This window comes from Kryptolebias marmoratus, linkage group LG19, assembly GCF_001649575.2.
Source record: "Kryptolebias marmoratus isolate JLee-2015 linkage group LG19, ASM164957v2, whole genome shotgun sequence".
NCBI lineage: Eukaryota > Metazoa > Chordata > Actinopteri > Cyprinodontiformes > Rivulidae > Kryptolebias > Kryptolebias marmoratus.
Window position 1 is genome coordinate 2,029,180 of NC_051448.1, and position 17,907 is coordinate 2,047,086.

Here is a 17,907-nt window from a genome sequence, read left to right on the forward strand (position 1 = left end):
TAAAGTTTGTGTCATTTAAAAAGATGCCATACATGAGGAGACAAACTAAGGTTCCGCTTATTGTTCCTTCCTGCAGTTTGTGGACGTCCAACAGACTTTACAGACCCCAGCTGCTGCAGATTGAGCTTGTTCTGTTTAGATCCATCCCAGGGTTTTTGCTGCAGAGCCACATTTAGAATGCAGAGAGATGTGAAACATGAGCATGCAGCGGTAAATGAAGCAGCCAGCCTTCTCGCCGTTCAGGTCCATGGTGAGTCCACTGTCCATTCACTTACAAAACATCCTTCATTTGTTTTTGGTTGAGCACTGTTCCATTAGTTCATAATCTCCTAAAAGTGTGTAACTGGCAAATGATTCACATTATTTTCATGTTTAATTAAAAAAAAAAAAACCCTGAGGTATCATCTATTGTGATACTGCTTATAAAAACAGAAGCACCAATCGGATCAGATGTTGGATGTTAGGGGGAAAAAACAAACAGCCGCCACAGGCAAAAAAATACAACATTTTATTATTTACAGTCTAAACTGTCCAAAACTGGTAAACAAAATGCATTGAAATACATCTAGTCCTTTTAATTCTCCAGTTATGTACAAGTTTGATTTCATTGACTGATGGAGTATTGAAATTTAAAAAATCCAATGTTAAACGTTCATATTTTGTAGGCAATGTTTTATAAGTTATATACACTTTCTTCAAATCATAATCAAGTGTTAATTTAATATAGATTTTCTTAGTTTTGGCACAATAACAACATATCTGTAACTGTTCAAGTACAGTTCTTCAAACAAATGAAAATAAAACCTTCCTTATATTAATCCTTTTTCTAAAAGTGTTAAAGTTTTAGTTCAAAAAGACAATTTACCCTCGCTCCAGTTAAACGAAGAAAGTAAAAACTAAACGTCTTGTTATTTTAGCAGGAATCCAAAACAGGCTGACCAACATATTTAAAAACAAATCCTTCTTCTTTATGCAATGCATTTTTAGCTTAAGTGTTTTTCTCATGTTTTAGAATAAAGTGCAAAATCTGAAGGAAAAAAAAAACTTTCTTTCTGACTAAGTAGCTCACTCTGTTAGCACCAGAGCTAACGATGCTAGCTGGCTTCAGCTGCGAAGGCGGAAGCTCGCCAGGAGAGGAAGATGGTCAGATGAGTGGTGCTGATTGGGCAGGCCGTTGACTTCCTCCAGCTCTGACTGACCAACCAATGACAGCCTCCCCAGCAGCTGGAGGCCACGCCCACCAGGAAGTAAAGGCGTTGTGGCGAAATCTTCCAGAAAACAGAGAAAAAAATGAGACAAACTGTTACTGATGAGGAAGACAAAGAAAACTAAGTAATTAAAAGGTCTTTTCATTGTGTGTGTGTGTAAGTACCGGAGCTGTAGAGGATGTAATCCACCGTCAGGGCGGTGCGTGAGTGATGCGTGGTGATCTCAGGGCGGCCGTCAGGCTTCAGGTGGTGTTTATAAGACGACCGCAGCTTCAGGCTGTGCTCCATCCTCGAGCTGCACAAACAAACACAAACATCAGGTTAGATTCTGAGCTGAGATGAACGGATGATCAGTTTATAACTACGGTACGTTTCGAACATGTAAACACCACACAGAAAGACCCCAGCCGGGAGGTGAACCTGCAACCTTCAACTCTAACCTCTGAGGTTTTCCTTCTCCTTTTTCAAATTTGATCAACCAAGAATCTCATAAAAATAACAGACATGTTACCTGTTAAAAGCAGCTGAAGCTTTGGTGACGAGATCTTCTACAGTCAGATTAGACATTCCTCCTGAGAGAGACAGGCAGACAGAGAGGCAGAAAGTTGTTGGTAATGAAGCCCAACATATTGTTGAGTTTAAACAAACAGTATGCAGAGCTATAAAGAAATCAGACTCAATAACTTTCCACTGAAGTAAGTTTGTGCAGGTGAGGTCTACCTGTGGGGCTGATGGGGGACGACTCATTGGCCCGTTTGCTCTCATACTGACACTGATGATTGATTCCTAAACCGGTAGACCAGATTGGAGATGTGAGGAGACGGTGACCCCTGGGACTCATTTCTTGACCCGAAACCTAAACAAACAAAAAAAAAAAGCAGCCTTTAATTGAATGACTCCACGCAGGGCGGCCATGACACCTGGAGAGGAACAGAAACCTTTAGGTCTCACCATGCCGATCTGCATTCCTTGGTACTCCAGGCAGCCTGTGGTCAGGAACCTGTACAGTGGACTCCAGGGAGTCGAGTTCAAGTCCCCACAGAGCAAGACTGGATTGGTCGACCCGTCAGGAAGGCGGGACAGCCGGTCGATCTCAGCCAATAGGATAGCCAGCTGGGCCAGTTTGATATCACCGCGACGAGGGTTGTAGAGGAGGTGAGTGTTGGCGACGCAGATGAACGAGGAGGAATCCGATCGGCCGATGCTGTTGTTGGGTTGCAGCAGCACAACCAATCCCACGTTGTCCCGGTCCAGGAGGTCGTCACCGGGCCGGAAGAACTCCACAGGAGTGGAGGAGAGGAGGGAGAAGCAGGAAGTCTTAAAGATCACGGCGCAACCGTCCGGTTTCTTTCCTGTCCGCCTCTTATACTCACACTGATAACCTAACACACACACACACACACACACAGAGGTGTAAACACACTGCCTCAGCAGCAGCATCAAATCTTCAGTGTCAGCTGTCAGAACATGCAGGTCGTTTCTGACTTTTCAACAAGTTAAATTCCTTCCATCCTGAGTTAATGTACTTGTTTGTTTTTTAAGTGTGTTTTTAACCAACTTGTAACTTTGTTCTTTAAACATGCCATAGAAATCAAATCGACACTGACATAATAAAAGTTTCATATGAGACAAGAAGACAGGAACAAATACCTCGAGCCTGGAGAGCTGGTTTAATCTGGGTCTCGTAGTGATCCTCCTGCACTTCCTGAAGACACACGATCTAGGAAGATAAAAAAAAGAATACCTTGACTCATGATCACAGTCTTTTCTTCCATTATCAGGACTGTCAGCTGTTTAAACAGTTACTGATCACAGAAGGTTGTTACTTTTTATCCACTCAGTTGTGATTTTTGAATCTTTCTGTCCAACGACTGCAGAGTCTATTTGAAGTGTTTGCACAGAGTCAACTGGTTTGGCTGCTGCTGTACAGCCTGATGAGAACAGTAGAAGGTGTGTCCCTGCAGCTAGGTGACATTTAAGTGACAGCTTGTCCACCTGTCCTTCCAGGTGAGGCCTTATAGCTCAGTGGTTAGAGCACTGGTCTTGTAAACCAGGGGTCGTGAGTTCAAACCTCACTGAGGCCTGTTTCTTTTTTTTCTCTACACAAACATTACATTAGATACGTGCACACCCTCGGTCTTTTCTTCATATCAATCAGCTGAAACTGTTTCAGAGAAAAAAACTAAACAACAATCACTAAAGCCAGGATCTGAGGTCTCATTTATAAAAGATTGCGTAGGATTCATACTAAAAGTCTGCATACGCCCAACAAGCTTCAGATTTATATAACTGTGCACGCACACCTGTACCTGAAAGGTCCCACCTCACGTTCTGCCCTCCACACACATTCAGCCATAAATGGTCGACGCAAAGCACCGCATGAATGTTAAGGTGGATTTAAATGAGACAGCCGATCAATGTTATTTCATGGTTACCATGGCGACCACCGAGAAAAGAGCGAAGAAACTAAATTTCACCGAGGCAGACAGAACTGTATTCCTAACTCACATAAAGAAAGTTTGTGGGTCCTGTTTTTAGCAGGACTCATGCAGCCGTACGTTTTTTTGTTTTTAAAGTTTTGTTCGATTTTCTGGACTCACGTCAGCGTTGAGCTCCTGGATCTCGGCCAGCAGGTTGGGCAGCCGGTGGTCCCAGGGCAGGACGCCGGGCTCACAGTGATGGTACAGGTAGGCGTTGTCCTGCAGCAGCTCCTGAGACAAGATGTTGTAGGACATCACTGAGAAGTCAAAGACTGCGCTGTCCCCTGGTGGCTGGGGTTCAGTACTGCACGTCTCCCAGCGTCTCTGAAGAGCTGAAGAGAAAGACATGAAATACATTTAACTTTGATAAAAATCCAGAGTTTTATTTTCTAAAAGAAAAGGATGGCATTAAAAATGACATTACAAGGTAGAAATCTACCACGTTTCTGAATTCATTCAGGTTAAAATGATCCAACATAGTTGAGATTTTTGACTTCCTCACACAGAGTAACTGGATAGCATGAGACTCACTTTGATAAAGACAAACTTTAGATTGAAATAAAGATGTCAGGAATATTTTCAGTATTTTGTGTGCTGATTTCAGAGAGCAAAGAAAAAACGACTGTATTTTCCACACTAAAGTGCGCACCGGACTATAAGGTGCATCCTCGTACACTTCCCAATTTCTGTAACTTTGTGTGTTTTAGAGGAGCTGGTTCGCCTGTATCAGCATTTATATGGTCCCTCTGTGAGAGATCACAACGATAATCAAATGGTTCAAAACTCACGGAAGAATACTGCACCGATGTAAGCGTCAAGTATAAACGCCTCCACCGCTCGCTCAGGTCTGTGGGCGGAGCCCCGCGCGACTCTAACTGAGCATTAACGCTGTGAGCGCCGCAGCTTTGTAGTTTATCAGTCGTACTAAAACATTGCGACTTCTTACAGATATAAGGCGCTCCAGATTATAAGGCGCTCTGACGTTTTTTGAGAAAATTGAAAGCTTTTAAGTCTGGAAAATACAGTAAACTGTTTTGCAATAAATTGCTTGAAAGATTAATATTTCCAGAAAATGTGTTAGTCAGAAGTTGCATCATTATTCATTATTAAAACTTTTGGAAATCGCTGCTCTAAGTAAAAAAGGTGGAACGTACGTTTGACAGGCAGGGAGATCGCTGGTGAACGAGGCGCTCTGAGGACTCGAGGCGCCTGCCACGGGTTTGGGGTTTGACCGGTGCTGGAAGGCTTGGATGGAAGCTCAGTCCACCTGGCTTCATCACCTCCTCCGTCCTGCAGATGTTCTGCTGGCCCGGTTTTACTCCTCGGAGGACGCCACAGCTCCTCTGCTGCTCTGCCTTTAAACCAGGGGTTTGGTTTTTGTTCTGGACTCGGATCAGGTTCAGGTTTGGGTTTGGGGGTTTGAGTCCTGGGTCTTGCAGCTTGCCAGTGTTGATTTGGAGTTCCATCTCTGCTGCCTTTTTTCTCGGTTCTAGTCCTTTCAACGTCTTTCTCTCTGCTGGCAGATTTGTCTCCTCTGCTTCTTGTTTTGTCTTGATTTCTAACTTCAAAATAGTGGTTTGGTCGAAGGCTGCCGTCCCTCTTGGACTCTCCCTCCTTGACCTTGCCTCTTGTTTCCCTCAGAGCTCCTCCTCTGTGTGCTCCCCTCTCCTCGCCGCTCTTCCACCGTTTACTCGGAGGCTCTCTGTTTCTGTCAGGATGCTCCATCATGCGACCCGCAGAGATGTGAAGTGAACACCAGCTGCCACCGCTGAAGTTGGAAGGGTGGAACGTCCTACTGGTGCCGACCTGATGGGCAGACGGGCGATGGTGGAGGAGTCGAGGAGACCAGGGAGGAAACCCCTGAACAAGCCACCATGGAGGAGGAGCAGGGGTGAACTGTGGGAGGTTGGAGGAGGAAAAGGCAGCGCTGCTCCTGAAGTTGGTCCAACAGAGAACAGGATGGAAGGAGGAACTGAAGGAGCTCAGCTGGCGGAGGAACATGGGGCAGCTGGAGCGAAAGACAGGAAAAGACAAAAACATTAAACGTTCTGTGGATGTAGCTTCTGACTTGTGAGATTTTTCTAATTTTTGTTCCTGGAGGACAGACCAGAATAAGAGACTTTTGTTTCACTGGACGCAAGATTTTAAACAGTTTTATTCATGTCACTGTAAATTATTGGTTCAAAATTCAAACTTTATTATCTTTGTATAAAAGCTGATTCAGCAGGTTTTCCTGTTTATTATTTTTCTGCAGACTAACTCCTGCAGACCTTATGCTGTTTTAACTGTTCACCCATCGGCTTATTCATGTGATGGATGCTACAACTTTAGTTTTTTGTAAGTTATTTACTTTTCAAAATATTTGACATTATTTACAAATATATTCCCCATAGATATACAAGAAGATCTCTTCTTCTGTTTGAAACCTGATCAGGAAACTGGCCCTCTTCTTGTCTTCTAAAAGTACCATTGTGCTACTTTTAGCTTTTAGCTAAGCTTTTGCTGCTTTTAGCTTGCTCTCTGCTCCTTTCAGCTTTAATAACTCAGTTTCAGCTTCTTCAGCACTCAGCCTTCTCACTGCATTTTCACAGAAAACATTAATGTCTCTACTTATTATTACATCATCCTGACATAATAAAAAAGTAATTTCCAACAAAAATCATTTGGTAAAATAAATGATAAAAAATAAACATTTTAAGGGACCACAACAAACAAGTTTAAACTTCGTTTGGTTTCATTATGTCTCACCAACTAATCTAAAATCTAAAAAATATTAATTTATATCTAAAAAAGCACAAAATCGTTCATTTGTTTGTTAATGTGTTTACAAACTCCAGGAAGGCGTCAAGGATAAATATGTTAAAATATAAACTATATCAACTTTAAATTCGAGAGTTAAACATATAAATAACAGAAGACTGAAGTATAAACAACTTTATGCAGCTAGACATTCAAACAAAGCCAAATGTTTGATTAGTTTGGAGCCCAATGAACACTCGACCCGGTTTATTTAACTAATAACTTATTAACTGAGCAGTTAGCTGAAAAAAATCCTACCTGTTTTCACGGCTGGAACTGACATATTTTATGTTGAGTCTTAAGTGCATTCGAATAAATTATTACAAACGAATATCATCAAAGTTTTCTTTTTTTTTTTTCCAGCAACTTAACACAAAAATACAAACCGCGGCTTACGTCCTTGAGAGATGACGTAGGCAGTACGTAAAATCTGCGCGCCAGAATCGATGTTCCCTTCAAAACCTTCAACAAAGTTTGTTTTTTTGCCTTCGCAAAATAAAAAAATGTACTTTACATATCCTTTGGTATGAGTAAATACTACAAACCACGTAATAATCACAGTTAGGCATATTTAAAGATTGTAACGTAAATATGAACTATTTGTGTAATAGTTTTTTAAAAAACGAACAAGGAATACAAAAAGTTGAGAAACACATTAATCTGCTTTGAACTCCCATCTTCAGTGGTTGTGTATAGCACATTAGACCATACAAAAGTTTACAATATATTAATTATTTAAAAATATTTATCATATTATTAATCTTGTAGGAGTACAGTTGGATAATATCAGATTTTCAGAAGGTTGTCAAACGCATCTTACGGTCTGGCGTTATTTCCGGCTTCTCGGCTGGTAGTTGTAGTTCTTTTCACAGTTACTTCGCTTCGACTTAGACTATGAACGAACTACAACCTGATCGGTGCAGCAGCGAAAAGGCCCCCACCGAAAAGAGTCTTTTAGCTTTATTCTCGAGTACATCTGCTTAAAATGACCCTTAAAATGACGATAATTACCGGTTTTATTAATTTATACATTAAGTGACATTGCAGTTTAGGTTAAACGCTAAAAGCCAAAGTAGTAAATTTTACAGATGACGAATAAAACGATAAAAAGATGAAGGGTGAATTGTACTTACGTAAAAAGGGACTCCTTTCTCGAAAGCAGTGAGGCTAAAAAGCGGTTTTGATCGTATGAAATGTCAGCTTTTACCTGGTGATATTCAGTGCTGTTATCTGTCTGTAAGGGCCGAATAAATGATTCTCTGAATGGACAGAGAGGAGCGGCGGGCTGGAAGAAGAGTCTGAAAACACCGGACTCATTAGTTTAAGCACATTTTGTCTCTTTGGGTCCACAAAGCTCCTGTTACTGTTCCACACAGTTTTATACCAACAAGGTTCCTGTGGTTCCTATGGTTCCAATGGTTCCTGTGGTTCCTATGGTTCCTGTGGTTCCTATGGTTCCTCTACCTCCTCTGTATTCGTTTGGTTTTGCATGTGGAGACATGTAAAACCTGTAAAAGATGTAGCCCTGGGCCAAAATGCCCTGCCCCTTTCAACCCTGATGAGACCCTAACCCTAGCCCTGAGCCAAACTGCCCTTACCCCTTCAACCCTGAGGGGACCCTAACCCTAGCCCTGAGCCAAAATGCCATTACCCCCTCATCCAGGCGGAATCCCTAACCCTAGCCCTGAGCCAAAATGCCCTTACCCCTTCAACCCTGAGGAGACCCTAACCGTAGCCCTGGGCCAAAAGGGCTTAACCCCTTCAACCCTGAGGAGACCCTAACCCTACCCCTTGGCCAAAATACCCTTACCACTTCATCCAGGCGGAAACCCTAACCCTGGGCCAAAATGCCCTTACCCCTTCAACCAGGCCGAAACCCTAACCCTAGCCCTGAGCCAAAATGCCCCTACCCCTTCAACCCTGAGGAGACCCTAACCCTAGCCCTGAGCCAAACTGCCCTTACCCCTTCAACCCTGAGGGGACCCTAACCCTAGCCCTGAGCCAAAATGCCCTTACCCCTTCAACTCGGCAGAAACCCTAACCCTAGCCCTGAGCCAAAATGCCCTTACCCCTTCATCCAGGCCGAAACCCTAACCCTGAGCCAAAATGCCCCTACCCCTTCAACCCTGAGGAGACCCTAACCCTAGCCCTGAGCCAAAATGCCCCTACCCCTTCAACCCTGAGGAGACCCTAACCCTAGCCATGAGCCAAAATGCCCTTACCCCTTCAATCAGGCAGAAACCCTTACACTAGCCCTGAGCCAAAATGCCCTTACCCCTTAATCCAGGCGGAAACCGTAACACTAGCCCTGAGCCAAAATGCCACTACCCCTTCAACCCTGAGGAGACCCTAACCCTAGCCCTGGGCCAAAAAGCCCTTACCCCTTCAACCAGGCGGAAACCATAACCCTAGCCCTGGAAGAAGAGTCTGAACACACCGGACTCCGCCTCATTAGTTTAAGCACATTTTGTCTCTTTGGGTCCACAAAGCTCCTGTTACTGTTCCACACAGTTTTATACCAACAAGGTTCCTGTGGTTCCTCTCGGTTCCTATGGTTCCTATGGTTCCTGTGGTTCCTGTGGTTCCTCTACCTCCTCTGTATTCGTTTGGTTTTACATGTGGAGACATGAAGATTTACAGATTTAAAACTGCCTATTTGGGGATTTCACACCTTCTTGTTTTGTATCTTTATGTTTTAAAAGTTGCCAAAACATTATTATTTAAGAAGACATCCTATAAACTAATACTGACACAGACAGGAAGCCAGCCATGATAAGTCAATTATGTACCATGCATTTTAGAATGTTTTAACAACGCTTTAAGTTTTTATTTATTAGTTTTATGAGCCTGATGTAAAATCCAAGTCTCTGTATAATGGACAATAAATTTGTTTGAATTGAATAAGCAGATGACACATGAACAGCTGGATTTTGCAATAACAATGCTTTTAATTGAAATGAAGTGTATCTGAATTGCCTTAAGTATGTTTAAAACAAGCAGAATTGCCTAAAGCCAAACTGTTAAAACACTAAACAGTCCAGGGAACACTGGACACTAATACATGAGTTGGATTAGGATTATTGGCAACAATAAAAGAGTTTTAACGAGTTTTATCTGTAGTTTGACGAGTCCACCTCTGACCTCATGGGGGCTACTAAGATAAATACTTTCAGTTGTGTTTGGACAGATTTTGTTGGAGTTATTTGAGAAAAGTTAACTTTAACATCAAATATAGTTTTTGCAAAGACCCATCTGTTCACGTTGATCTCTGAAGATCAGAAGTTTCAATCTTTACAGAAACTTTAGGGAATGTTTCATCACGGCTCCTTTAAACTTCTCTTTTTATGACTCATGTGGTTCAGTAATCCTATTAAAAAGGACAATGATTTGTTAGCATATACTTGTAATATTAGAGAGATCACAGATTCCTGCAGACCTGGTCAACTGGACTTTATTTCCTGTGTTTTGAAGACGTTTTGTCTCTCATCCAAAGGTTTCTTCAGTTGTGATTAACAATGATTTGTAAGCAAACAACTCACATCCCCCGATCAGAACTGAGAAAACCTTTTAGATGTGAGGAGAGACTCTTCAAAAAACAAGAAAAAAAAGTCTGGTTGCCTTTTTAAAAAATAAACAAACAATTAAACACATTAGATCTGATTTGTTCGTCTTCTTTTTGATGAATTGTTGAATTTACTGCCAGCTCTGTAACAAACTGCTGCTCTGAGGTAATAACGATTAACAGAAGAGCAGCAACATGTGTTGTTTTATTAATAGTAATAAAAAGAGTCAACTGTCAGTGAGTATACTGTCTGCACACAGCAGTCCTTTCAATGAAATAGAAAGAGGAATAATAAAATTTTATTGAGGAATCAGACAGAATATCAAAGTGAAGTCAAACAAGGATCGGGACTCTGCTGGGATGGATTGTTTCAAAATCAGAAATCTGCTGTTCTTGTGACATGATCATCGGGGAACAAAAGGTCCGAAGTAAGTTTAGCTTTCGGGCTGTCACATGACGAGTGTGAAAGGTTGGATTCTGAGTTAGCTCATCAATCAGCGACCGTGTTTCCTGTTTCTCAGAGAGGTTCGATTACAGCCCAGAGTCTGTGAAACAGCAGAAACAGCTTCAGGCAGGAAAATCTGTTCAAATACAAGAAACTTAAAAAAAAAACTTTCAGTAGTATGTTATTATCAGACCCAAACAAGATCATTTTCTCCTGAAATCATGGAAACAGAATCTCAGATGCAGCAATGTGAAGCAGCTGCTTCCTTCAGGCAACAAAACCAACGAAGAAGAAGAAGAAGAAGAATTGTGCAGCAGAAAAGCAGATATGACAGACTGGATTCATGCAGGTTCTCTTGTTTTTCTCATGTCTGGATTTATTTATTTATTCTTCTTCTGTCAGTTTCAGCAAAGTCCTGCTCTGAGATCCAGGTTTTCTGGGAAGAAAGCTGCAGAAAAAAACTTTACTGAGGATAAAAAGAAAACAGGATTGTAAAGTTTTAATCTGACTCAGAAACACTTTAAAAAAAGAGGGAAATTATGGAGATAATGGGATATTACTGTATATTAACGGGTCAGGAACAGCAGGAGGATTTTGTGTGAGTCTTGTAGTAAAGATGGGAAAAGGCTGTCAGAAATAACGTCACTTTCAAAGTAAACTTACAAAGAAATTAGGGATTTTATCCCCTTTCAGAGCTGTGGTTCTCAAACGTTTCATAACCAGTGTCAGAAAATAACGAGTTCCCTGAACAACAGACAATAAAATCCACTGATGGCATCAAACAGGACGAACTTTAAGACGGGCTGCAGACCTCAAGGAAAACCTGGACTCTTATGAAAACAAAGAAATAATTTAACTGTTGGACAATTCAAATTCTACATAAAGCAAAAGCAGGAAATGATAACAGTTTAAAAGCTGCTGAAAAAGTTTTAAAGAAGTGGTGGTGCAACACGTTAAAGCATGAAATCAATCAGAAAATTTATTCTCCTGAAATATAACAAATGGGTCAGAGTTTACTCCAGTAGCTTTCACATATACTGATATTAAACTTTGAAATGCGGGTCAGCGCTCAATGTAAACAAAGAGCTCAGATTAATGAAAACCAGGTGAATTTCCTCTGCAGGAAAACAAACACGTCCTCGTTGGCATCCGGTCTCAAATTTAGCTTATAGATTTTAATTTAAAGACAAATTTACCATCAATACAAATAAATATTGTTCACATTTTGTTTCTTACTTTATAATTATGTTGTTTAATCTTCATGACTTGAGGACCTTTAAGTAAACATGAAGAAGAATCATCCTTTTCTCATGACCTTAGATTATTAAAGTATTACTTGTTGCTGTGATTTATCTCAATAAATCCTAATTTAAAGTAATTACTTAATAGTTATTCCTTAGAAGATTATTCCTTAAAATCTCAGTATTGCTCCTATTTTTGGTGTAATGTCTTAAAATGTGTATTGTTGATTCCAAGTATTCATTTAGATTCTTTTTGTGATAAAATTTCCTCCTTATTTGGTAAATATTATAATAAAAGTTCCCTTTAATTTACAAATTCAGCTTCAGCTGTTAGGATCTGATAATAATAAGGCTGAACAGATTAAATAATCTAATGATTGACTTCCTGTAAATTAAAATCAATCTGTAGTTTGGTCGGTTTTAATGAGACTTTAATCTGTGGTAAGCTGCAGAAACATTATCACCCTTCCTCATCCTCATCTGTTGCTGTTGTTACAGTTTTTAGGGTTTAAATTATTTTGGAATCATTTTGTGCCTCTTTAATATTTTAACATTTAATATTTTAAATTTCAGGATAAAATGTGTTAAATTTCAGTTTAAATCGACCTGATTTCTGTTTCAGTGATGGTACTTGGACATTACTCTGATGAGGTCCGGTCACGTTTCAGTCAGAACCCATCTGACCCGGTCTGATCTGACCCGGTCCAACCCGATCCAGTGGAGATGCAGACGGATATCTGACAAACTAAAGTTGTGCTTGATTTTCAGATTATCGAACAGCTTCAAAAACAGACATGATCGTAGTAAAAGATCCCAGAAACTGTCTGATTCTTTTTCTCTTGCTGTGAAGAGAAGTTTCCGGGTTTAAGGTGCACTTGGTTTCTCTCTCAAGCAAACGTTTCAGGTCGTCCCACACGTTGTTCATGCATCGTTTCCTGCAGCAACATTAGGGATCCACTGCAGATCTGTGATAAATCAGACTTCCTCGTGGATCTGTTGGAGCGTCGGGACTCTCACACCTCCAGGTTGTGCAGGTCTGCTGAGACGGAGCGTGACAGAAGCAGGCTCTCGGAGGTCAGAGGTCAGGAGAAGGGGACCTCCCATCTCTGTGTGTACGCGCTCAGTTCACAGGGGCTGATGACCAACATCCGGGACGAGTCCATGCCGTCCAGAGCCATCTCCGAGTCCAGGCAGAACCGAGACACGAGGTGCTCTAAGTGAGTCCCTGATTTCTGCCACCGCTGCAGGAAAAGAAAACAAGAATGTATTAACTACTTTACACAACCTCCTTTCTTCTCTAACTTCAATAAAAACTGTTTTATTTTAAAGCAAATCTCTCTGGCTGCTGATCCAAACGCTGCGCTGCAGAGGAAAAAAGGATTTTATGAATTCAGAACATTTATCTGCTCAGAATAAACCTGAGGAGGTCTTCAGCTGTGCTCTGATGGAGAGAGCATCAGCATGCAGAGAAACACGAGTCTGAAGAAAACAACAAGACAAACATCAGATTCATCAAGATGTTTCAGTTAGATTAAATATACAACAACATCCAAACAATTTATAACAATAATGTTTATAATAAAAACAAGATTTTGGTTATTAATCTTGTTTCAGTCACGTGTGTTTTTTTAAATAAATAAAGTAGTTGGAGCTTTAAGAATTATGTGTAACTCCCCGAAATGACCACTAGATGGCCCCCTCATCTCACTTTTATTTTTATTCTGCGTTTCTTGGCTCAATCAGACACTTTAGTGTCAGTCTGCTTCGGTTGTTTTTGGTTTTTGTGAACGTATTTCTCATGTTGGAGCAACAACAGTCAGTTTACAAACAAACAAAACAAAAAAAAAATTAATGTCAGCTGCTGCCTTTTTAGGTGTCTCTTCAGCCTCCATCCCCCCTCTGTCAAACCACCCCCTGCAGATCCCCCTTCACTACATCCATGATCCTTCTCTGTGGTCTTCATCTCCTCCTCCTCCTCCTCCTCCCTGGAAGCTCCAGATCCATCCTTCATCTGTCGCGGGTTTCAGACCTGAACCTGTTTCCGTCAGAGAAGAACTGCTCTCGACAACTTTTTGACCATCTTCAAAACTCAAGCGAAGAAACTGAGAACCACAGCGAACGTCGTGAGACATTCTGGAGACTCCAGCTACTCCCAGTCCAGGGAGACACAGCGTCTTTGGAGGAAGGACAAAAGTCTAACTGGACGTTCTGTCCTCTGAAGGCATGAACAGAAGAGAGTGTGAGTGAACACATTATTTATTGCTGCAAACAAAGAGGCTGATATGATCAAACATGGAAAGAAGCTTTTATCTCGCGGCGCGTGAAAACCAATCAGAGAGGAGAACAGATAAACACACATAAAAGGAAAAACAGGAACTATAGATGAGCTTCGTTTGTGTCGTATTCTTGTATTTATCTGAGTTCGCCTGTAAATTAGGATGTTTGCACCTTTGTTGTATTTGTGGAGCTTCTGAAGCATTTCTGTGTCTTACATCCTGATCTCCTGAGGCTGTGTAACGACACACACACACACACACACACACACACTCAGGCTTTGTTCTGTAAAATGACTGCATCGTTGTTAAGATGACACACTCGTCACAGCACAGCGACGGGCCGCAGAGCTTAATAATTAAAAAAAAGAAGGAGGGATAATTAAAAGTAAATCAATTAGTATTCACCTCATTACTGGCTGCTGCAGCTCTGCTGCTCTCTTTAAAGTTCTGCACCAAAGTTCAGCCGCCTGAGGGCCGGCGGGAGCGAATCTCATCAGCATCAGGTCATCACAGGGCGAGGACCTGAAACTCCCTCCTCTTTGCTCTGCTCGCTGCGTTCACTCATCCTGAGGGCTGAAGAGCTGAAGAGCTGAAAATATGAGCTGTAACATCAGGACTTCAGCTGCAGAACACAAGTCCAGTTGTTTCTTCAGCAGGTTGGGGAGTTATGGGAAAAAACTGACAGCTACTCAAAGCTGCAAACCATTTAAATCTAAAGTTTCTCATCCAGTTTTTGACCATAGAGATTTGTAAATCAGGATCATCAAGTGATTAATTCTCCGTATGCTTAAAGGAGGCCAATCAGCTTTTGCATGCAACTCACAACGATCTCTGCTACCGGTTACAAACCTTAAAGCACAGAATTTACTGATTGAAGACATTTGGTCGAAGCATTCATTTATAAAACATCACCATAATCCAGAAGTGCCAAGAAAGTTGCTGCTACCATTTTACTTCTCTGTATTCCTTCAGGGAAACATTCATTTGTTTAGCCAATATTTAGCATTCTGCCTTTTACCTAAAGTTAGTGTGATAGTCAGAGTTCTGATTGTTCCTGGAGGAGTCAGGACCGACCCAGGAGGAAACTGTTCATGTCCAGACAGGAAGTGAGTGCTGCTGAAACTTCAGCTCACACGAACAGGCTGGAGAGCAAAGATTTGACTTATTTACTCGTATCTTTGTTTAGCTGTGTCTCCACTGCGGCCTCTCTGTGTATATATGTGTGTCTCTCCCCCCCCCGCCACACACACACACACACACACACACACCTCCTCCCTGCTCCTCTCCTTCCTTATTTTAGCCTCACTCTGCATTTTTTCCTCTCCCCGGCTGTGTTTCTGTCTCCACCTGTCAGCTCGGGGCTGTTTCTCTGGTGGATCTCTGTTCTAATTAGCTATCATCGCTCCACTTCCTGCCTTTTGACACACACACACACACACACACACACACAGAGGCGTGTGCAACAGTGTGGTGTCTGTGTGAGTGTGTGCCAGTACAAAGGTTTACACGTTTTATTTACATGACAGAGATGCGCTCCATCGACTCTGCTCCAAACCACAGAAACACATTAAACCTGCAGCTTTTTTCTCCTTTAATTGAAGTTTGGTACCTGAGGCCGGTCTGTCGGAACATGAGTCTGGGTTTGCACGTTGGAAACAACTTAGCTCAGCTCATCCTTCCTTTCTGAAGCATCGTCTGGTTTTCTTTTTCCTTTTCTTGAGAGTTTCTAAGTGAAATGAGCTGAAAGTGGCAGCACGAGTCTGAAAATGAGCAGCGTAAGTGCTGCAGATTAGTGGCTGCGGTTGTGTTCTTGCTGCGGTTTTATTCTCTTTTCAGGAATTTCTAATCATTGTTACTCAGCCTCTTGACTTTTTAAACAAGGTCAAAGAAAAGAGCTCAGAAAAACACAAGAAAGGCTCATTTGTCTGATTCTCCATCTTTTATCCAATCAGCCTTTCTTTCCTTTCTTTATATCTCTGTAAAACTTTCTGACATTTATTCTGTTTTCTGTCCGGAGGGTTGGGGGCTCCATCCTCAGCCCCTCCTGGGTGCCACAGTGTCCTTGAGCAAGACTCTGAACCCCCACTGCACCCATACATTCAGTGTGAATGTCGAACCTGACGAGGTTAACAAACGATAGAAGTTCTGACTCATGTTTCTCTTCTTTTCCTCCGTCATTTTGTTGCGATCTTCTCTTTCTGCGGTTTTTATTTCTCGGATAATCCCTGCTCTCTTAATTTGGCTGCATCTTCCCTCCGAGCTCACAGGAGAGCATCACGAGCTTCTCCACACACGAATATGTTATTTTCCTCATTTGCAGCTCGAGTTTTCACACCTCGGGCCTTTTCTCTATCAACAGCACAGAAAACAACAAGTTTCTCCCTGATTCTCTCCGTCGGCTGGCACATCCACCGCACCTCAACTTCCTGTCAGGTTTCTGCCACGAGGGAACTCACTGAGGTGTAAAAATATTCAGACTCTACGAGCCGCAGCCTCCCCGTTACGAGGCAGGAAGGAAATAACACAAAATCACCAGAATATAGATTTCCTTTGATTTATTGTTCCTCGTTGTGCTTTAAGCTGCTGACGTTTTGTGCCGGGTGTTCCACCAGGCAAACTTCATTTCCTCTCCCTTTACTTAATTTTATTATCATTTTGACAGAACCCTCTCCTTTTATATTTCTTCTTCTTTCCTTTTTAGTCACTAAAATTTAGAGCGGCTCATTTATGAGAACAATTATTTAAGTCAGTATTGCATTTACTGCACTTAACGAACAGCAAACTGTATGAAATAAAAATGATCCTACTGTATAAAATAATAAACACAAACAAATAAAATAATCAAACAGAAGCTAAAAGCTAAAAGCAGAATAAGGAAAGAAAAACACAGATTTCAGGAGAACAAGGTTTTTGGAGGATTTGCAGAGATCTCAGAGTAGTTGTAATAAATTTAAATAGTTTGAAAAGTATAAAAGTTACAATAAACGTGATATTTGCTGATCCAGCCAAATGTTTGGATGCAGGAGTAGTTCGTCCAACAAGTTTACAGAAGAAGCTGGAAGCAGGAAAACTTGTCGTTCTCACCAATAATTACACCGCTTCTTCAAAATCTTCCCCTAATTTTCTCTTTTTTCCCACCTGTACGAGTCGGAGTTTAACAAACAGAAACATGTAAAAGTGAGCGGCTCACACTCTCTACCTGCTGCAGAAAAACCACAAACAGATTTCTCCTCACACACTGAACAGTTGGTGAGGTGTAATGAGAAAATCCCCCCCCCCCATCCCTCGTCTCCACTCTTCCTCTCGGTCCTCCCTCCTCCTCCTCCTCTCTTTCTCTCCTTTTGTCTTGCTCCATCTCTCCTCCTCCCTCTCTTGTTCTTTCTCAGGTGATTTATTGGTTGTCAGCTCGTTCTCTGCTGCAGGGGCTTCTGGGACGCCGTCAAGGTGCCCAGTGGTTGGGTAATGACAAGCGTGAGTGTGTGAGTGTGTGTGTGTGAGTGTGTGTGTGTGTTGAGATTATTCAAAGCTGCGTGCTCAGAAAGTGTGTGCAGAGACCGTCTTTAGGTAAATTTATCTTTAGATTAATTAACATTTTGATTTATTTATCAGTCATATGATAAACGGTAGTGACTCGCCTGCAGCGATACACCACCTGTGTGTGTCTGTGTGTCTGTGTGTGTGTGTGTGTGTGTGTGTGTGTGTGTTCAGACCTGCTTGCCATCCGCCATGTTGCAGGGCAGCATCAGGACCTGCGAGGCCGGGAAGGTGGTGGACACGGACAGACAGTGCTGCTTCTGCCGGATCTGCTGCCCGTGAGTGTACACCCACTCCTGCAGACAGACAGACAGACAGACAGGCAGGCAGACAGACAGACAGACAGACAGACAGACAGACAG

The 17,907-nt window shown here is 41.9% G+C and overlaps 2 protein-coding genes and 1 non-coding gene across 5 annotated transcripts in view; 1 reads left to right on the forward strand and 2 right to left on the reverse strand.

The window, feature by feature from the left end:
* Positions 1 to 485: 485 nt before the first annotated feature.
* On the reverse strand, positions 486 to 6,893 carry angel2 (angel homolog 2 (Drosophila)). Its single transcript, XM_017434911.3, has 9 exons — positions 6,746 to 6,893; positions 4,843 to 5,696; positions 3,809 to 4,020; positions 2,859 to 2,928; positions 2,160 to 2,590; positions 1,929 to 2,064; positions 1,720 to 1,780; positions 1,373 to 1,503; positions 486 to 1,268 (listed from the first exon to the last, which is right to left on the reverse strand). The coding sequence occupies exons 1-9, from the start codon at positions 6,793 to 6,795 to the stop codon at positions 1,105 to 1,107; spliced, it is 2,109 nt and encodes a 702-aa protein (XP_017290400.1). The 5' UTR covers positions 6,796 to 6,893; the 3' UTR covers positions 486 to 1,104.
* Positions 3,220 to 3,292, forward strand: trnat-ugu. Its single transcript has one exon. It is a non-coding gene; the product is annotated as a tRNA-Thr (tRNA).
* A 3,433-nt stretch (positions 6,894 to 10,326) lies between the features above and the next one.
* Positions 10,327 to 17,907, reverse strand: part of galnt14 (UDP-N-acetyl-alpha-D-galactosamine:polypeptide N-acetylgalactosaminyltransferase 14 (GalNAc-T14)) — a 144,493-nt gene continuing 136,912 nt past the window's right edge. For 2 of the 3 annotated variants that reach the window (XM_017434922.3, XM_037981566.1), the window contains exons 14-15: positions 17,722 to 17,841; positions 10,327 to 12,976 (exon numbers count right to left, since the gene is read on the reverse strand). In XM_017434922.3, the coding sequence (XP_017290411.2) occupies positions 12,818 to 12,976; positions 17,722 to 17,841 (279 nt within the window). In that variant the 3' untranslated portion in view covers positions 10,327 to 12,817. The remainder of the gene's footprint in view (positions 12,977 to 17,721; positions 17,842 to 17,907) is intronic. The other variant, XM_025010265.2, reaches the window with a different exon arrangement.